The sequence below is a fragment of the Diprion similis genome, chromosome 7 (genome assembly GCF_021155765.1).
Source record: "Diprion similis isolate iyDipSimi1 chromosome 7, iyDipSimi1.1, whole genome shotgun sequence".
Taxonomy (NCBI): Eukaryota; Metazoa; Arthropoda; class Insecta; order Hymenoptera; family Diprionidae; genus Diprion; species Diprion similis.
Genome location: NC_060111.1, coordinates 8,567,160 through 8,589,055, shown reverse-complemented (window position 1 = coordinate 8,589,055; position 21,896 = coordinate 8,567,160). Strand labels below are relative to the sequence as shown.

The 21,896-nt window shown below is 37.4% G+C and overlaps 1 protein-coding gene across 7 annotated transcripts in view; it reads left to right on the top strand.

The window, feature by feature from the left end:
• The window catches only part of LOC124408026 (PH and SEC7 domain-containing protein), a 64,729-nt gene that overhangs the window by 25,761 nt on the left and 17,072 nt on the right, over nucleotides 1–21,896 (top strand). For 5 of the 7 annotated variants that reach the window (XM_046884670.1, XM_046884668.1, XM_046884669.1 and 2 more), the window contains 11 exons: nucleotides 1,211–1,277; nucleotides 7,616–7,669; nucleotides 10,807–11,158; nucleotides 15,178–16,381; nucleotides 17,169–17,413; nucleotides 17,682–17,875; nucleotides 18,022–18,214; nucleotides 18,640–18,809; nucleotides 18,892–19,108; nucleotides 19,720–19,864; nucleotides 20,716–20,859. In XM_046884670.1, the coding sequence (XP_046740626.1) occupies nucleotides 1,211–1,277; nucleotides 7,616–7,669; nucleotides 10,807–11,158; nucleotides 15,178–16,381; nucleotides 17,169–17,413; nucleotides 17,682–17,875; nucleotides 18,022–18,214; nucleotides 18,640–18,809; nucleotides 18,892–19,108; nucleotides 19,720–19,864; nucleotides 20,716–20,859 (2,985 nt within the window). The remainder of the gene's footprint in view (nucleotides 1–1,210; nucleotides 1,278–7,615; nucleotides 7,670–10,806; nucleotides 11,159–15,177; nucleotides 16,382–17,168; nucleotides 17,414–17,681; nucleotides 17,876–18,021; nucleotides 18,215–18,639; nucleotides 18,810–18,891; nucleotides 19,109–19,719; nucleotides 19,865–20,715; nucleotides 20,860–21,896) is intronic. The other 2 variants (XM_046884673.1, XM_046884671.1) reach the window with 2 other exon arrangements.

Below are 21,896 nucleotides of genomic sequence, written 5' to 3'. Positions count from 1 at the left end.
AAAAACAAAAACAAAAAAAATCGTTTTTTTTTTTTATTCCTAATTTTTAATTCAACATGACTGAAAACGGACGACCGCGCGAAAGCAGTTGAAAAGTGGGGTTAGAATGGCAGAGCGAAAAAGCGTGATGAGGGGCTTGCGCTACACCTTGAAAAATGAAGGAGTTATGAATTAAGAAAAAAAAAATTTGAAATATTTTTGGGGATTTTTTTCCGCTACTAATAATCCGATTGAGTCGTTCTCCAAAACTCATTTTGTTCGCTTAGTGATTCTCTAGAGCTCATCACCTGACAGTATTAGGATTGCTCCATTAGTCTCTGACGATTTTGAGATGTTCTGGAAACGTTTCAGAAGTTGAATATTTTTATTTTGTCAAGATTTGTGTTTTTTCAGAAAATTTTACCATTTTTTCATATACTTGACAATTATGTAAAATATGCAGTATATCTTGATAAAATTGGACAAAACAAAAATCAAAATTGTATACTATACTGTACAAAAAAGTGAAGAGTTTTTCGAATAAACCGCAAACAATTATTAACTATATATTTTGAATAATAATCATATTTTTTTTACGTACTCATGAGATTTTATTCGTGTGGAAATTATAACAATTTCACACTTCAGATTTTTCCAACAATTGACAATTAAAAAAAAAAAAAATTTGCCTCGGATGAAAATAGATATATTTTTGTACAAAATTTTAAATTTGCTTCTGAATCACAGAGGTGTTTTGATTAGCTTCAATCTGTCATTTTCAGTTACACTTTTTAAATTTTTGTTTTGTGATATTTGTTTATGTCTCTTGATCAATGTTAAAAGTTACTTTATTAAGAGGGGACTTCGGTGAAATTTCAGTGATATCAAGTTTTTCGTTTTTCAAATCAAAAAGATGCTATCAAAAATTTTTTTTCAGAACATGTATGTACTACCATAATATAAATTTTGTTGAGAGGAATTTTTGATCGCATCTTTTTTAGTCGTTTCGAAAATCAAGAATTCGATATTATCAAAATTTCACTGCAGTCTCCCCTTAAGTTAAGTATTAATTACTGTTATTTGAGACCGATTTATTCAAATTTAACAATGATTTATCAGAGGTAAATTGATTGAAGCTTTTACATCAATTTAATTGATAGTGGGTAAACTAGGGGAATGATATTCATTTTTTAAATGAATAATTATGTATTGTTTTTCTCTTATCTTCCAGGTTGAAGCTGGTGATGTTATCCTCAGGGTGAATGAAGTTGACGTAAACAGATTCAGTACAAAAGAAGGTAAGCACCTCCATAACAGCGGTAATTAGTAAAATCTGATATACCCTATGAGTAAATCGCGTGTGCGAAGGCTTGTCACACGCACAGTGTTTTATATCACTTGTGTAATTCATTATTATATGTGGTGACAATAGCAATGAAGATGAAAAAAGAACGAAAAAGTATAAATTCCGTAGTACGGCGTATAGCTGTAGTCACAAAAATGGTTCGTTGTTAACAATAAGAGAATTTTCAAGCCTCTCACAAGGCTATGCTGTAGTAACCAAGGAAAACCGAATCATTGGAAATCAAATTTTCCCTCGTCCAATGAATAAATAGTAAAACAAATTAATTTCTGTTTTTCAATTTATAATTATTTTTATTCTACCCTGTAAATAGTTCGTGAGAATTTTTCAGTTTTTCAAACCATCGACTCATTACATTTTTGTTGACAATACGATTGCGGATACCTTTTCAACCAATTAACTTCTTTTCTTGGTTCTTTCGTTTTTTTGAACTCTAATCATCAAATTGTTACACACCAAGTACCCTGAAGTTACTGTCTGAAATTTTGTAACTTGCTGGATCATAATTGCTATTGCTTGGGCGTTGGGGAGTTATCGGGAAAGGAGGGTCCCCACTTATCCTAGAGAATAATGGGACTAAATCCCACGCACGTTGGTGTCTTCATTTCGAAATTTCGGGCGCTGGAATCTGCACCCATTTTCAAAAGTTGGTGCTCTGATGAACGCTGCGTACTAAATGAGTTGTTCCTGCAACTTGACATGAATTTATAACAGCCGCTTGAGGTGCTTATAAAGAAGCGTCGTACACCTCGAAAACGCGGGGATGCAAAACTCCTATCTCGCTCAAGTGATCAGAGTGAAACTGGGGCGATTAATGCCTTATTTTGGCAAAAAGTGGAGCGTCTTTTTACTTTTTCAAAATTTGGAAAAAAAATTTACAGATTGGTTACCACCCACAGAAATTGGCCAAATTTTCACAGTTACACTGAATGGATCGAACTATCCGGTAGGATGCCACTCGGCGATGATGAAACACACATTTCGAGCCCAGTCCCATGAGATTTGATGGTGAAATGACGAAATGGTAGCTGATCTGGTTTTCGATTACGAAGTACACCGAAATCTCATTTTGGCGACATTTGTTACCGACCTTTCATGCCTGCCGGTAATTTTTTACCGACATTACACGCATACATTACCGGCATGCGCGTAATGTCGGTAACAAATGTCGCCAAAATGAGATTTCGGTGTTCTTCATAATCGAAAACCAGATCAGCTGCCATTTCGTCATTTCACCATCAAATCTCATGGAACTGAGCTCAAAATGTGTGTTTCATCACCGCCGAGTGGCATCATACCGGATAGTTCGACCAATTCAGGGTAACTATGAAAATTTGGCCAATTTCTGTGGGTGGTAACCAATCTGTAAATTTTTTTCCAAATTTTGAAAAAATAAAAAGACGCTCCACTTTTTGCCAAATTAAGGCATTAATTGCCCAATTTTCACTCTGATCGCTTGAGCGGTATACAAGTTTTGCATCCCCGGGTTTTCGAGGTGTACAACGGGTCTCTATAAGCACCTTAAAGTGCGAGTTGTTGATTTATTGTGGTACTAACTTCGTCACTTCTTTTATGATTAAGGCGCCGCTGACCTGGCATGTCATATACATATTTCGTGACGTCAGAAGCGGGGAAATTGGGTGAAAAAGCCTATACGAATCCTGCGATAACGAGAGTATGAATCTTACTCGGAAATATTTTAAGTCGTAGCTTGAATAATAGTGTACGTGTGAATCTCAGTCACTGCTCAGGCAAATCGCTGATAATGTTTATAATAAAGAATGATGAAGTGAATAAAATCACGCGACAACAAACATGGCCGATCGGAGCTACCGCATGCTGAATATTCACTGATTGCACTGTTCCACAATTTCTTTCACCTTCGCCAGGGAGATTCACACGTACAAAATCACACACGTTATCCGGGAAAACTTATACTATCAGTTATTTTTTTGTAAACATGGCTCAATTCGTATACACGTTTTTCATGTGACAGCAGCCCGTTCATGGCCCACAAGAAGTATGTTTCGATCTGTAACTGATATCATTGGTTGGATCTAACAGAACAAGCCAATGAAATCAGCGGTGTTATTTCACCGTTTAATATTCAGACGCGCTGCACGTACTTATGACGTCACGATTTGATATTTTCAAGTCAGTTCAGCGGCGCCTTAAGGGAAGCCATAGTCTCTTGGTTCCATGCTTGGCTAACTGCTTTGGTCGTCACTGCGATGCAAGCTGCTTCCTTGAACCTCCCTATAAGACTGCTTTGTTCCATTGAGACATGACACTCTGGTGTCATTCTATGTTCCTTCGTATCGTCCCAAGGGATTTTCCACCGAAGCAAAAATGACACCGTGATTACATATTTCGTGATTATTTACATTTTATAAAGTGATTACGAAAGATTACTTGTCAAAGAAATTTTACTTTGATTGCGTGATTTCTCATTATTTGTAAGATTTCATATCATTCCTCAAGTTTACAAAGAGATTCCTGTAATCCTAAATGATTTCTCATGATTACCAATCTTTACTTCAATGATTACTAATCCAGAATTTTATTTTATATTTCGATTTCAGTATGATTACAGAAATTACAAAGGATTTCGGAGATTACGAAATTATTTTATTCGAATGATATTGACACCTCACCCCTTGCGTCGTCCACTATTATCTGGACTTGGATCAATCGCACATCTTCACGTTTTTTTTATTTTTTGATGTTTCTCAATTCCAACATCAAGTGTTCCCACTGTTTCTGGAATATAAACATTGTCGCATTGACCTACGAATTCTCTCTTGAGTGCTCTTAGTTTATCTGTCGTTGAAAGGATTTGTTGTGTCAGCAAGTCGCGGACACTATCGATTGGTTTTCACTGATTCACGTAAATACCGTGGGGCGCAGATTAGACGGATTTTTCTCCGGTACTGGCGTTGTGTGGTATTGTCATGGTGTGTCTGGCCTGAGTCTTGATTTCATGACAACTTTTAGAAGCGCTTTCCGAATAACTCTTTCTCTTTTTATGCCTTGATTTCTGCCTTCATCCTTTGTTCTGTGGTGCACCGCAGTTTGGTGTGTTAACAGTCAAAAGTTTAAACGCAATCAGTAATACTTGAAACTATCCTTAACCAGCACCCACTATTCATGTCTGTAGATTTATCGGTGCAGTTTCTATTTGAAGATGAAATTCGGTCGCCCGAAGCTTGTTAAGGCTTAAGAAATGCAAGCAGAGTTGCCACAATTTCTTTCAGTTTCTTTTTTTTTCATGTGGTCAAATTTTTTCTCCGTTTATAATTATCAATGCTCGCGCTTTATGCTTGTTACGTGATCACGAAGCTATCAACTATATCACTTTCATGCTTGTTTCATGTTCATTTTTATCATGAGTTGACATCCCCCAAAGGCACCTCTGGTGCAAAAACCTTCCGCTAAGTACATTGAAATAGAAACTACCAACACAGATTTACTTTGCAACTTAGAAACCACCAGAATGATAATGTACATTCAAATAAGTACCAACAACAATACCCTTACCTGAAAGAAATATTGGAATTTAAATCGTTAGTGCCAAGTAGGTACATAACTTTGTCGCAAAAATAAGAAATCAATGCAATTAAAGGGGAAATTTTTCGATGAGAAGCAGGAATCGAACCTGGAACCAACGAAGGCCTAACCGTGAATTTTCTCATCGAAAATTTTTCTGTTTAATTCCATATATATGTATATTCCTGACCAGTGAAAATTTAAACATCTAAAAAGTGACCCAATCTAGTCATAGTAAATAAACTCGTGTAATAGGCCATAGTAAACAACACAAATCAAGTTTCGTGTTAGCCACTCATACCTTCCAAGCAGCACATGTGCATACGAGACGTTGCCTAACGAGCATAAGTGCGATGTAAGTGTAGCGTGACGATTGAACCTGCGCTATGTGCGCTGTGCACGGTGGATAATGGTCAGTCGATCAGTATCTTTCAAACAGTAAATACGAAGCAGCTAGTGTCAACACAACTCGGAATTAAAAATTATCATATTGTCATATTAATTTGTCACGACGACGTTTAATTCTTGTTATTTCTTCGAACCCTGTTTAACTATATACAAGGAATCGCTGGTGAAAGGGCAGCCTCTAAGCCACGTGTGCACCATCAGCGTCAACATACGTGTGTATAACTCTAACGTGAGCCGGGCGTAATATAACGGACAAATGCTACGAAGGAAAACTTGCGCATGGTTGGCACTCGCGTTGCACTTTCACCAGAGATTCCCTGCATATAACCTCGCAATTACAATTCTGACGACTCAACACTAATATAAGTAAAATTTGACATAATTGTTTGTAAGAGTTCTACCGATAATTCGAATGGATTTAATCAATCAAATTCCTGGATATCTACTGAATATTCCATTGGATATAAAAAAAAAAAAACTTCTTTTTCGTGAATTCAATAATCCCAAATGAAATCTGGCTAGTAAATCAATCATTATCGAACCAGGCGCTGAAAGTCTTCACATGTAAGTTATTGTTTTTGAGAGGCGGAAAAAATAAGGAGGGTCAGTAGTGCTACTTTGACAGTAATTCTAATTCTAAGTTTGTGGAAAAAGTTGCGTACATTCACATCCAAAAAAATTCGAAAATTGCAAGAAATATAAGGGAGACTGCGGGGGCACGACGAACCCCTTAAGCTGCTGATTATTTTCTGTGGATTTCAAGCACCGGCTATAATTTGTTTTGATCTATCTCGAACAAATTCATCATTATTTTGCCATAATTGAAAAAAGTAACAATTTTCGGGGCACAACAAACCCCCTTGAAAAATGTTACACATTTTTTTCCCATAAATAACTGCATCCTCTAATTATATTTGTATTGAAAAAATTATTGAATATTTATCAATATATATGTAAAATAAAATGTCTGTTCTGGAGCAACCTGCAATAATATCTCAATATTAAAAAATTGTTTTTTGTCCAAAAATTTTACGGTCTCCGTCGTGCCCCGGTCTTCCCTTTAGCACAAGATTTAAAAAAAAAAGTCATTGAGGTTACGTCTAAAGTGAACAGCGTTAGTATTGAAGGCACGTAAACTTGTACCGTAGAAAACTATGTTTCTCGCACTTTTGGAGCATTTGAAAATTGCCTATCAGCCAATTTAATTGTTATCTTGATCAGTGCGTACACATGGTTACATTGAAAACTCTGACGTCAATTCAGAAATCTAATTCTGCCTGTTTTTCCTGACAACCTGATAACAGGTAACTTGCAATCTTTTTATTCTTCAACCAAAGCAAAAATTCCTACATGGCACTACCGCACTTTTCACTTAGACTATAGCTACATGGTACAGCATCGACTTTCAAGATTTGAATTGATCAACTGTACCGGAAACGCATAGACTAACTGACGTGAAATCAGTTTTTCTGCAGTTCGGTTTGGTCGCGCCATACAATACGGGAAGTGACGTCATATCGAAAATACATTTGCACCTGAAAACATCGGGTTTGGTACTTATTTAAATGTACCTGCGCCTAACCATTTTAGTCTGATACTGAAAATTTCAAACTGCCAAAGAACCTACGCTACTGGTACACGAGCAGGTACGACTAATGCAAATAGACAAATTACGGACGCACTACTGGTAAGCATGAAATCAATGCATGTACAGTAACGTTCATTAACGCCTTCCCCTTCCGGCTACCTTGTTTTTGCTCCAAATCAAAATACGAGTTCGATTCTATACGAATTATGTGACGATAACTGGCGATGCAGTCGACGTGAGAGATTGAGAGTCATTGTCACATATTTCGTTAGAAATCGAAAGCGCACTTTCTTTCAGACTGAAAACAAGGTAGCCGGAGGAAAACGGCATTAATGAACATTACTGTACATGTACGACTGTCAGCGCCATCTGTTGGGTCTTCGACGTAACTGGGTTAGAGAGCCTATTAGATGTGTACGTATGTATATATATATATAACAGATGATCCTCCATGGCCTCGCATAATGTACTATTTCTTGAGAGCTTAGTTTCAGTGTAGTGTTTAGGTGTGCACGTCCGTACTGCGTAGGCTCACACGTATGAACATGGAGTATCATAACAGTGCGCACGTTTGCAACATGATCCTGTGAAATCCGATCTGATCCAATTCGATCCGACAACGCATACGACCCAACGCTCAAATGGTATCCAACTATATAGACTGACTTCTCCTCCCTTTCCTCGTTGAAGCACTGCTTATTCCCGCGCAAACTATTCTATATCTGTTTCAGTACTAAAATGTCTCCGGCTCTCGTCAGATCCAGTCACCCTAAAACTACGAAGGGGTAAGTTGTACTAATACCGGCTTTATTCGAGTTTTAGCTATTAAGCTTTATATACATATACCATCGTTCGTTTTAACGGGATGCGATAAGACGAAAAAAACCAAAAAAAAAAAAAACGGTGTTTTTACCGACCGCGCAACAAAATTATAAATTCAACTGTTATTCCGCGGAGGAGGCATAGAACGGATGATTGTACCGGTTTTTCGACGTGTAATGCGTAATAGTATCGTTGTAGACGGAGGAACGGGTTTAAATGGGAAAATAGTTCGTTTCCGTAAATTATGAGCTGTCAAATCGAGTCTAAAATTGGCCAACCGGGCATCGGACTCTCGTATTTATTGCATTATGCAAGTTTCTATGGTCTCTATAGTTCGCGTAACCCTTTAGTCCATTTCATGGCACTGTAGAAAGTAAAGGACCGAATTATGTCATTTTTTTTTTGCCCGGTCGGTAAGAACGCCGTTTGCTTTATTCTATTGAATCCCGTTAAGGTGCTTATAAAGTCGCGTTGTAAAAGCCAATTTCCTATACCGCTCAACCGATTAGGATGAAACTTGGGCAATTGATGCCTTATTTTGGCAAAAAGTGGAGCAACGTTTTAAAATTTGGAAATTTTTTTTTACAGATCTGTTAACACTCAACGAAATTAGGAAAATTGTGATGTAAAGTGTAATGTCGGTAAAAAATTACCGGCATGCGTGTAAGTTCGGTAAAAAATGTCGCCAAAATGAGAAGTCGGTGATTTTTGTAATCGTAAAATCCGATTAACTGCCATTTCGTCATTTCACAATCAAATCTTATGGGACTGGGCTCAAAATGTGTGTTTCATCATCGCCAAGTGGCATCATACCGGATAGTTCGATCCATTCAGTGCAACTGTGAAAATTTGGCCAATTTCTGTGGGTGGTAACCAATCTGTAAAATTTTTTTCAAAATTTTGAAAAAGCAAAAAGACGCTCCACTTTTTGCCAAAATAAGACATTAACTGTCCAAGTTTCACTCTGATCGCTTGAGCGAGATAGGAGTTTTGCATCCCTGCGTTTTCGAGGTGGACAACGCGTCTTTATATAAGCACCTTAAGCACGTGCTATTCACTGGGTGCCTTTACCCGATAATGATTTTCAAGAAGTGGTTTAATTTCTGATGCAGTGGCTTATGAAATAAAAATAAAATATACTAATGAACTTGTTCACCCATCGATCATCGAGGTCGCTGCTCCTAACAATAAATCTATGTTTCAAATTATGCAACCCAAGGTAGCGGAGGCAAGATGCCTACATCAAAATATTGTGCTTGACAGGTTGTAATATCAGCTATTTTCTAACGCAACGATAACACTTATTTTCTTCCAAATTACGTTGTTAACTTATTAAAGAAATGTAAATTACGCAACAATGATTTTTTCTCTGATGTTTCGCTAAGTTAACGTTGCTAGTTTCAGCCTCATCAGAACAGAATTTTGTAATCAAATCGATTTCATCTTTAAAGTCCCTTCAAAGGCTATACAAGTGATCTATCTCCGCTGTCAAGATTTGCTAAAGAAAATTGATGGAAGCTTTGCCAGCTATATTTACTCTGTCTTCTTCGAAGATTTTACTCTACTTGCACCGCAGGATAGGCAGGAATTAATGTACCGTAACATATTTGACCAACAATTGAAGATATGGTGTTTATTAGTTGAAGTCGGTTAGTTGTTGAAAACAATATTATTTTATATCAGATTGATTAAAGCAGAAACTTCTTAGGAAAAACGATAGGCAATAGAGAAAAAGTAAAATAAGTAAGATTTCTAAATTTATTATTAGGCTAATAAATATTACAAGTATAGAAATATAGTAACATATATACAACTAGAATTTGCGAATAAGGCAATAAAATTCTGACAGTTGAATGAATCAGTATAATTAATGCAGCATACAACCTCTGATGATGGAATAATGAGATTAAAATTCACGTGTGACACGTATAGTCCAGGAAATAAAGCTGAAAAAAGGTTTTTTTATTTTTCAAATTACAACGATGAAAGGCGATCAAGTCGTTCGTCTTTTTAATACCTATAAAATCTTATTAAACTTCTTTTCTCTCAGATCGATAGTTTCCTCGCTATCCCTCAAAAACATGGTTTCACCGACTTTAAACGCTCTGCACTTTTTTTTCTTTTTTGCTTTCAAAATCGTGCGTGGAAACACGTAGGCCTTCATCGCGGCCAGCAGCGTTACAAGAATATACATATAGGTCTCATCCGTTCCGAAATTGTGTCATGCAAAAATGTTTTATTTCATGGACTAGTATGTTAAGTAAAACTGAAACATCCGACGACTCACAATCTTAAGACACGCTTTTTCCAGCTTTCGAAAATAGAAAAAGTAGGTAACCAATGAACCGGATAGTTTCATTGCCTTCCGAAATGGTTTCTATTGGATCCGATGATTAGTTACTCAGATTTATAATAGTAACGCAATGCAATATAATGAATTTTAAGAGTGAAGACAAAATGAGACTAATTAGGTATAAATAATTTATTCCGTGCGGGCTAGATGCAATATACCGTGTGTCCATGAGGAAAGTGCGCACCTTATGCGCGTGCGTCAAGTTGTTCAAATTTTATTGGCCGATAGTTACCGCCCGATTAAGCAACCGACGCAATACCAATCGCGACTGTCAGAAAATGTCCCTATGAACCCACCGTTAGCTATGGGTTCCTAGGGACATTTTCTGACAGTCGCGATTGGTATTGCGTCGGCTGCTCAATCAGACTGTAACTGCCACATAACGCATAAGTTGCGCTCTTTCCTCATGGACACACGGTATACGTCGCCTATAATGATTATTGTTACACGTGAATACGACGACTTGCTACACCAAAACTAAAGCAATGGTGGCCTCCTCGACTAGATCTAATTAGAGCGACAGACATGCGTACATTGTTTATCGGTATATGGCACAGGTAAACCAAGAAGGCCCGGCGGGGGGAGGGGGGGGGGCACGTGACCAAATATATAGATATAGATATTCCATTATCGACTTAGGGGATACCTCGATCCATGACAAAAGAGGGGTATCAAACTAGGGATAACTGGTATTGACACAATCGTAATTGGGATTGCTTAGCAAAATTTCTAATTCTTTCCTGATAGATCCTGCCATAAAAGCACGAGTTCGCCGGCTTCTCTCACCCGGGCATCCAGCCTGCGAGGAGTTCGACGTATCGAGGACCACCTTTGACACAAATTCTCAGGAAAAGTCTTCCAGCAACCACGAAGGGAAGGACCATCGTAAGCCAGGAACACCGGAACTAGCAGTGGGTCCGCCGCAGGCGCCTACCGGATCATACTATGCAACTCGCACAAACGGGTCATACAGTGATGCCTCGTGTTCCTCGGAGCTCGAAGCTCTTCTTCCACAGGTTGATAGCTTCAAAGAGGAGGAACGTGCCCAGTGGGAACCACTATCCGCTGATAAATTCAACCGGCAGAAAAATCCCCCCAGGTTAATATTTCTTAATTAATAACAGAGAATTTATAAAAAGAAAAGAAAAATATCGACTATTACGAGAAATTATAATTTATCCGTGAGTAAATAAATATTTCGGTAAATTTTTTTTCACGTGGTTCGGCATACGTTCGCTGCTGTTGACTCAACTCATAAGTCACGTCTGTTTGCCACCAGAAACCGATTTTGGTTAGCATGATTTTCGGTAGATTATGACAAAGTTTTATTGTAGCCAACGTTTTTTAGTTCACGAAAACGTCATTCGCATAACATTTTGCCCGAGGTTACTTGAGCGGCTACGTAACGTCGTGTTACGACGTTGTAATCTAGCGTCGCGACGTAAGTACGTCAAATATACGGTTTCTGGTGTTGTCAGCACAAAATATAAGGATTATGAGAAAAATACGGGTATATCAGTGGTGTTTTCTTCCTATGTGGAAGAATACGATGGAAAATAAACTACGACAAACATTTTTGGAAACTTACTGTAAGACGAAAAGTGAAGGAACTCGTTGGCTGATGTATTCAGATCATTTACTCAACGCTCATCAATTTCGGTCAAATTCCCGACATCATTCAGAGACAACTTTTTTAATAGTGATTTCCTTTACAATGTCCTCAAAACAGAATTTTTCTCGCGAATCGTGTGTTTTGACTCTTCTAGTGATATAGAGAATAGTTGATTTATGCTTCTCACTTCGAACAAAAAAATGTTTCTGAAAATCGGTAGACGCGATCCTATTTCATACACGTTCTAAATCGGTCCAGTTTCTTTTTTTTCTGACTCTTTATGCACAGGGAAATGAATTCTGAGACGGTTAACCCTTTTTATAAGACAGTTACTTATCTTCAACCCTCTGAAAATACATCCAGTCACGAAGGGATAGTTTTGAGAGATTTCATTGATAGCGTCGCCCTTCGTAGTTTATAGAACGTTAAAAAATTAATTATTTTTCACAATATTATAGTTTTGGTGTTCTCCGCAAGCGGAAAATGGTTTTACATATATGGGTCCATTTGCTTGAAGAAGTACACAATGGATTTTTTCGGAAGAAATTTAACCACAATGTTCCGCAAATTGCTTGGTCGAGAGCCCAAATCAAACAGTTCCTGGGGATTCGTGATTTGCCTCTTCTCCGTTTGTCGAGGTGAAAATGTGAGAATATGAACTGGTCTTTATATGGTATGAAAAGCGAATAAATCCTCGAGTACATTTTTTTTTTATTAAATCAGGAAGTTCTTATGTAGTTCAGGTTTTAACAGGTTCTTAAATAGAGCTCTAAATTGTAAAGTTCGACGTGTAAATGGGATTTTATATCCCCAAATGGCTGACAAAGGTGTCTAACAAGGAGACCGTAGGGTAGTCGGACCTCAGAATATTTCCATACTTGTCGTGGGGGAGGTTACCTCTTGACTATTAAGTCCACAAAGCCGTTGGGATAGATAGCGAAGAATACCATAGAAAAACGTCTTTCTAGAATATAAAGTGACTTACGATAAGACGAAGTAGCCTAGACCATATTAAAAGTTCGACTATTTTTTTTTTTCAAAATTCAAGTCGAAAATATTGTTCCAAATGACGAAAAAAGGTGAAGCATCTCTGAAGGAGAACGCTTTACACTGTATCAACACCTTTGTCGTTCACTGCTGTCGGATTGCGAACGCCTGAGACATCGTATCGGCGATGTGGATAATGCTTTTCGAATCCACTTCCATTTTCACCACCACTTTTCGACGATTTTGAAACCGCGTACCGTCGCCTGACTTTGCTTTTGAGTCGACGTATTTTTCGCAAGATCCAATCCCGATGTTGTGATGCATACTGTGAAAATTTCATATTAGCCTTACGTAAATTGACTTTGATATTCGGAATTTACTGAAAACTATTCGATCGAGATCGCAGAAGAAACTTCATGCGAGTTCTAAAAGTGGTGATGAAAGGGGTAGTGATATGGAGAACAAATGAGGAGAAAAATTTTGAACTTTGGAACGTTGTCTGTGGGACCGGATAGTACAAACGTTACTACTTATATTGATAATCTTGTGGGCAAGATGGCGAAATATAATCTATTATTGCTCAGATGGTGCGCCACAACATTTTAAAAATGTCACCACTACACTTTGCAAAAGATTCTGTGATAACGTTGGCAGTACCGTAAAAAGAATGGCTGCTCGCACTAGTTGACAACCACCCCCTGCACGGGAAAATATGTAATGCAGATTTTACATCTGTTGCCGTTATTATATGAATAGCACATATATATGTCGGCGCAAGAAGCCGGAAGCCTCAGCCTCAGCGTTTGACGCTCCTATCCTAGAGTTCACCTTGGGGAAGTCGAGACACGAGAGAGCTCATTAAGAGTCTCAGACTCGAGGGTGAAGAACCTATCAGAGGGTTTCGAAATCTCCACGCACCTACTCGCTGCTACAATTAAATTATTCATTAATAAGAATAGAAGGGAATCAGAATTATGAGCGACTCTCCAGATCACCTCTGCCCTTCACTATTAACTCAGACATATATATTCACCACAAAAGATAAGAGATCTATAATATTTTTCTTTCCGTGTGATCATCAAAGCAAAACTCCCCAGGGATTGCTTGATCGGGGCTCTTAACCAAGCAATTTACAGAACATTGTGGTTAAATTTTCTCCGAAAAAGCCATTGTTTACTCCTTCAAGTCAATGGAACAATAGTTGTAAAACCGTTTTCCACTTGTGGAGAACACCAAAGCCATAATATTCTGAAGTTTATTTAATTATTCAACGTTCTATAAACTACGAAGGGTGACTTTTTTAACGAAATACTCTAAAACTATTCCTTAATGACTGGATTTATTATCAGAGCGGCGAAGATAAGTATGTACACATAGGGAAGGGGATTCTGACTAATCAAGGCCACCGGTGTCGTCTGCTACCACCTATTCAAACTGCGTAGCAGACGATATCGGTGGCCTCGAATCGGTCAGAATCCACCTCGGGGTGTGTACTGTTATACGCTTCGTATATTAAAAAGGTACGTCCAATATGTATTATGGCTTAAAGTTTTTGTATTGTGACACAGAATTTTCGTGAATTTTTTTGGAAATTTTTAGAATGGCTGTTCTTTTTCTCTCCACGGTGGGTTTATTATTGTTATTTAATTTTTTTATTTTGAAACTGATTCGTCCGAAAAATCTTGAAATAAATTTGACACACGATTTTTTGTACGTTGAATAAGATAAAAAATAATGAATCAGATGCTAGAGGATCAGGGTCAAATACCTCATATGTATTACATAATGCTGTTTTTATGCATCTTGTCAATATGTTTTTAGGGCACATAGTCCAGTCGAATTAGCAAATATAAAAACATTAATTCTTAACAGCAATTTTATTTCGGAATACTTTGGGGGGAGGGGGGGGGGGGAGTCACTGGCAGTCTAAGTTTGGGTTTTCGGGATACTAGACCCATTGCGTCATCCGCCGTCTTGAATTTAAGGGTCAATTTTTGTTTATTGTATAACTCGTTTATTATCAATTGTACACGGAAAATAGTTATTACAAAAGTTGTTTGAAATCAAATTTCCTACAATTTTGGTTCCTATAACTATTTTTCGCGTAAAATTGTAAATGAACGAGTTGGTCAAAAAACAAAAATTCACCCCCTCTTTTCGGGTATAAATCGAAAAATATCGATCCTAGGGAAAAAATGTATGAAAACCAAAATTGTAGGAAATTTGATTTCAAACAACTTTTGTAATAACTATTTTCCGTGTACAATTGATAATAAACGAGTTATTCAATAAACAAAAATTGACCCTTAAATTCAAGATGGCGGATGACGCAATGGGTCTAGTATCCCGAAAACCGAAACTTAGACTACTAGTGCCCCCCCCCAAAGTATTCCGAAGGAAAATTGCTGTTGAGAATTAATGTTTTTATATCGCCTTTTTCGAGCTAATTCGACTGGACTAACATGTTTAATAACTGGATGAACTTGTGCATAATGAGAATTTCCCGTGTTGGATCCCAGGTTCGAGGCCTACATGATGACTGGCGATTTGATGTTGAACCTATCGAGGACGCAGCAAAGTACCGGACTCCTTCCGAAATATCAGAAAAAAGTGGATTCTTTGAGGTACAACAATCACCACATACACCATCATCACAATCACCATAATCACCAACATCATAACTCGGTACCTACGAGTCCCAACGAAATGCTGAGCCACCGAATGCACAGGGGTGGGGCTGGCTCTAATTCTGCCAGCACCTCGCCCGTCGGTATTAACATCAGGCGCGAGTGCGGACAAGGTGCCGGTAGCGATAGCAAATCCAACTCGAACTTCGGCTACTCTAGCAGCTTCGTGCGGACCTCCAGGTCCGAGGATCACCTACAATTCCAGAAGGATCCGTCAATGAGCGCCGTGGACATTGACATTGACGACGACGTTACGTCGAGTCTTAACACGCTTCTAGACACACGACCTGACAGTGGTCAAGGGATATCCAGCGAACGAATCGTCTGGACTTACAACGCTCCTGTTAGTTCACCTTCCGCTTCTGAGCGGACTTCCTGTTGCCAAAATGGTAGCTCTTCACAGTCTTCGAGTAGCTCTCGTTCCTCGACTGAAGGAACCAGTCCTCAGCGTTCCTTGTCCCCCGCCTCTCCAACCTCTGTATCTTCTTCCGTTATGTCCTCGAATTCTGGCTCCCGCAGGTTTCCTCTACCAACGGCTACTGCTGGTGCACCTTCCGGCCCAGTGGGCGATGGGACACCCACGGGTAGTGGAGTCGGGAGCATCTCAGGAGCAGGTGGATACTTTCATCCGACAAATGGTGACCTCAGTCAGTCTGAGGCCATCAGCAACATGTCCAGCCCTGATTATAATGACGAAGAAACAATGGACATACTTAGTGCCCGTGATATTATGATGGTTAGTGACCCTAGTGACAGTGATTCCACAATATTAGCGAGTGAACCTCCTCAGAGGAGACTCCAAAACCCTGGTTACGGAACTAACCAAGACAGTACTGAGCATAGAATAGTTATTCAAGTTAAGGGACCCGATAAGGAAACCACTGGTAATAGAAACAACAGCCTTCGCCAACCCCGACGACGAGGGAATACTTCGACATCGAATGCGTCAGAGCTCGTACCTCCTTCGCAGAATACACAACGGTTTCAGTCAACGGTCAGCTCTGGGAATGTCACACCGGAGTTTGTGGGCTATCAGGTATTCCAATACTTACACACTTACATTTCCACGCATCTCTCATTTTTTTGATTAAAAAAAAAATTTGAATGAAAAATTACTGTTTCGCAACTTTAGAATAACATTGGTAGAATTGAAGCCTAAATCAACAAATTTGTAAGATGTGAGCTGCACCTTGCAGGTACTTTTGAACCTGTGCCCTAAACTTGAAAAAAAATTTGTAAGTAAAACGATTGCTAAACCGTTTTGATTCGTAGATGAAGATTGAATAGTGGAGTACGGTTCATATGTATTTGAAATAAATCCATATTTATTTTTGACACGGTTTTACAGCATTGCAGGGAGCAGTATCTACCTACACTGTAATTTTTCACACAGAGGGAAAATCATTAAAAACAAATCCAAGATTTTCATTTTTGCAAATAATGGAAGTAGCAGAAGAATATAGGACTACTCCTGTTACGCAAGTCAATTTTTTGCATTTGTTAGTCACACATATGTACAATGAATAATGTGCTCGAAATTTATAACATTAATGCTGCGATACGTTGTTGGATGAGATTGTTATTTCACCACTGTAGGGTTGTCCGAACTTTAGTACATCGTAATAAAGCAAAATTTACTCATATTCTGTAAACTCGAAGTCTTCTAAAGCTATTCCGAAGTTGCATAACAGAGTGTCTTTTTTTCTACTCAAGCCAAAAATTTATATTACATAAAATGTTGTGGATACAAGTATGTAATTCAATGTTAAAATACATGCTAGAAATGTATTCCGGTAAATTATTGTTGCATTACTATAATTCAGGAGCTGAAAGAGAGCGAGGATGAGAAGGAGGTAGCAACCGTGGGCGATTACGAGGAGCAACAACACATTGTTAAAGGTTCATCGCCGCCACAATCTGCGGATGAAGAAAGTGACATTGAAAGTTTGCATAGCTTTCATTATAGTCCAAAAGCTGTTGATCTCCCATCTGCTGTAAGACTAGCAAAACGATTGTATTCACTTGATGGATTCAAAAAGTCTGACGTCTCCAGACACCTTAGTAAAAAGTATACAAATCTCTTTAATCAATTTTTTGCCTCTTTTGCTTCATACAAAAAATAACAAAATGACTTTCCCTGATTTCATTTTACGAAACAACTACACACTTGTCTTAAACTTTAACTTCCAAATGATCTCCAAATGATAAGTTATCTGTGTAATGTCCATACTTCGAATTTACGAAAGTTGTATAACTTTTTTGTTGAGGCAAAAACGTGCTGTAATTTTCAGAATCCTAATGAATTGATTTTAATTCACTTTATTGGTTATTTCCAGTAATGACTTTAGTCGAGCTGTGGCTGAGGAATATTTGAGGTATTTTAATTTTGAGCAGGACACGCTGGACGTGGCTCTCAGAAAGTTCCTTGCCCAATTTTCGTTGACTGGTGAAACTCAAGAGAGAGAACGAGTTCTTGTACATTTCTCAAAAAGGTTTCTCGACTGTAATCCGGGTACATTTAATTCTCAAGGTACGTGTATCTGTTCCTAAAGAATGCCTATCTAAAAAACAATCGTCCATCTATTTTATCAATTGTATGAATCGATTTTAGATTTATCACCTACTGTATGTCATATCTTAAGTACAATTCGTTGAAAAGGGCTGTTCTTTCTGTAGATGCTGTACATACATTGACTTGTGCTATAATGTTGCTCAATACTGACCTGCACGGTCAAAACATTGGTCGTAAGATGTCGTGTTCGGAATTTATTGAAAACTTATCAGAGCTAAACGACGGAGACAACTTCCCTAGAGAGGTGCTCAAACAACTTTACAATGCTATAAAGTCATTTCCTCTGGAATGGGCACTGTAAGTAAACTGTTATTAACGCCTCAATTCAATATTGAAGATCGATTTATTTTATAATCGTTTTTCAATCTAGGTACATATACAGGGTGAGTTTTGTCCAGCTCCGGACGAGGGACAGGCTTATCACTGCCGATGTCCCGCCTCTTGCTTCATCACAGTGTTATGAAAAACTAGCTCTTACCTTAATCCGTCGATACTTTGCCTTGTCGAGGGAGGTACTGTTGGACTGCGTAACGTGAGAGTTAGTTTTTCATAACAGTTTGATGAAGCAAGAAGCGGGACATGAGCAGTGACAAGCCCTTCCCTCGTTTGGATCTGAAGAAAACTCACTTTGTATATTACGTAATTACACTGTCCAACAACAAATGTATGCCTTTCCACAATATTTGCATAGCGCTGTAGCATACAATTGTGTGTTCATTCAGAGACGATGAAGGAGACGATGCCGCATCCCAAATCATGCAACAGGGGGATGGTCCAACGTTATCCGGAACTGGTAACCCGTTTTTGGATGTCCCAAACGTAACTGGTGCTACAGAATTTAAGAAAGGCTATGTAATGAGAAAATGTTGTTATGATGCAAATGGAAAGAAAAGTACGTAGCTATGAATTTATAATATGTCATGAATACTACCGTACAAATCACCAAAGAAATTACAAACAAATTTTATGTTTAGCACCATTTGGTAAACGAGGTTGGAAAATGTACTACTGTACATTAAGAGAACTGGTCTTATACCTACATAAAGACGAGCATAGTTTTCGCAGCGATAGCTTACATAATGCTATAAGAATTCATCATGCACTAGCAACAAAAGCCGCTGACTATACAAAGAAGCAGCACGTCTTTAGACTGCAAACTGCTGATCAAGCTGAGTACCTCTTTCAAACTAGGTAATAAATTATTTTTTTACGTAACGACTTACCACATTTGATGAACAAAATAATTCAACATTTCGTTTTACATTTTACATTTTCATATATTTTGAATAGTCAAGTACGAATGGAGTACAAAAACCTGTAACTTGTCATTATGCGAGGTATGACTTGTGTAGAAAGTAAACAGAGAAGATTAAAAATCTGTAATATCGGTACCTTGTCAAATCAGACGAGAAGCACCAAAATTCACCAAAGCATTTTACTTTAATTTTTACTTAAAAACGAAAATGGGTATTCGTTTGAATGACTATTTGAAATACAACACAAAGGAACTTTTCTCAAGTCAGATTTGTATTCAGTGATTCAAAATCTATGTCATTTAACATGTTATGTTCGTGTTTAGTCCGTGTAGAAAAGTGTGATTTTGTTCTATATTATTACAAGCACACTATATATCTACAACATTTGTCATGTTAAAGCTGTTTTAATAAACATACTAATATTTTTTTCTTTGAGCATATAAATACTCTTAATACTCTGATGTGATTATAATCTAGAATATCATCAAATAATAAAAATTATTTACGGTTGTAATCACAGTATTTCAAAAACTTCGAATGTTACAGTGATTCTAAAGAACTACAGTCTTGGATTGACACGATCAACTTTGTATGCGCCAGTTTTTCTTGTCAACCACTCGCAGGAGCTGTCGGATCTCAGCGTAAATTTCAAAGGCCTCTGCTTCCATGCAGTCATACGAAACTATCTCCTGTAAGTAGTCTTCAATTTGCAGATATTTATATTCATTCCGTCCTCAAAAAATGAGTATTATACCAAAAATCAAATTTATTCCTCGATTGATCATGGATATGTATATATATATGGGTAATTTTGACAACTATGGGTACAAGATGTTGACTATGGGTCAAAATTTTCAAAAATTGAATTTGCTTTTCGAATAACAGTACTAAAAAAGATATTCATGATTTTTTTTTTTTCGACCAGCAATTTTTTAGCAATAGCGGCAGCAAATTCTCAAGTTTTCAAAATCATGGCATTTTCAAATCAATATATTAATACATATAGTACTGTCTTTTGAAAGGCAAGTTCAATTTTTCAAAATTTTGAACAGCCGGTACAATTTGTACCCATAATTGGTGAATATATATTCTTTGATTACCATTTCTTTTAACAATTACAATCTGAGAACTGACCTACTTAACTTCCAATAAGCCAATCTAAGTTGAAAGACCTCAAAAAGAAAGTGCAATCACCTGTTTTGCCTCAAGTGTAAACACTCAGCCGCTTATGTTGAAATCATGACCCGAAGTTACGGAAAATTGTGTTTGTGAGATTAAAATCAATAGTTACAGAAGTTAGAACTGAACAAAAAACTGTCTATACCAGAAAAAAGACACTAAAAAGACTGACAATATGATAAAACTTGAACCCTTCATCCAAACATTTTGCGAGTACGATTCAAAAACGTTGACAAGAATGAATTTGACAGTTTAGAAGGTGTCACGAAACTAGTGCGAAGTGTCGACACTGCAGCAACAGAGGCAATCAATCTACTCAAACAAGTGATGGTATTGACAGTAATAAATTATATTTATTTCTAGAGAGAACAGTTACGAGACCATGAAGAAATTGTCAGTCGACTAGAAGCAGAGCTGGATGAACACAGAAGACATCCGCCAGAACGAAATTCAAAGGCTTTAACTGTACAAAACTACAAAGAAAAAGATGTATATTTACATTATGAGGTAAGTTCATCATTATTCATCAACTGTAAATGTAAATCATCAGCGACGGACCTATTAAAGTAGTATATTTGGAAGTGTATGCGTAAAGTACAGAATTTCGTTCGTGTTTTCAGTGCGTAAAGCATGCTATGCATAAAATGAATATGCTCACTTTTTAAGCAATTTTTAATTTTACGCATACTATGCGTAATATCACACGTACTCCTGCAAAAAACGATATTCGTTGCACACGGGCGTAAGATTTTACAATAAATCTCACTTTACACTTTATTACAAAGTGTGTTGTCCACACCTTCTACAGACAGAATTTGAGATATCTTCACAAATTTCGACTAATTCCCGGCACTTACCCCATTCAATTTGAAAATCAATTTTCTCATATAAAAGACCCTCGTCTACAATTTTTCAGGTGATTCTAGTTTGCAGTCAAGACGTTACATGGAAAAATGTTTGATATATAGGTAATCTGGCAGGGTGTCAATGATTTCTGAGAAAATAATCATTTGCTTTCTTTCTAATGTGAGGAGTATCGGTGTTTCTGTAATAAAGAAAGAAATTATTAGTCGCAGCAAAAGCCTTATTCTCGGTTTTTATTTTCATTTACATACAAAGATCTACATTAAAATATAATATTTTCAAAACCTCGGCAAGGATGGACCAAGTATGGGTTAACGAGTTACGGCCATTTCCATTTTGCAATATCATCATAAAATTAGCTAAAATTCTCACCAAAAATCCTTTATAAAAGTACAAGAATTTGGAGACTTTAGAAAAGGTGGTCTTGGTCTGAGATTGAGTTTCAGTAATGAAACTGTAAAAATTTCTAGAAACAATACGAGGATAAAAATGATTTATTATGAATGAATGGAAAAGAGTCTGTGTAGTTAACAAGAAAGAGATTTTATCACTATTTGTTTTCATCAGAATGTCTGTCTTTGTCGTGGAAAACTAAAGACACGATTTGATCGTGTGTTGAAATTCCGTAAGCCGAGATTGTTCATGCTATCCAGCAACAGCAACACTTTAACAGTTTTATG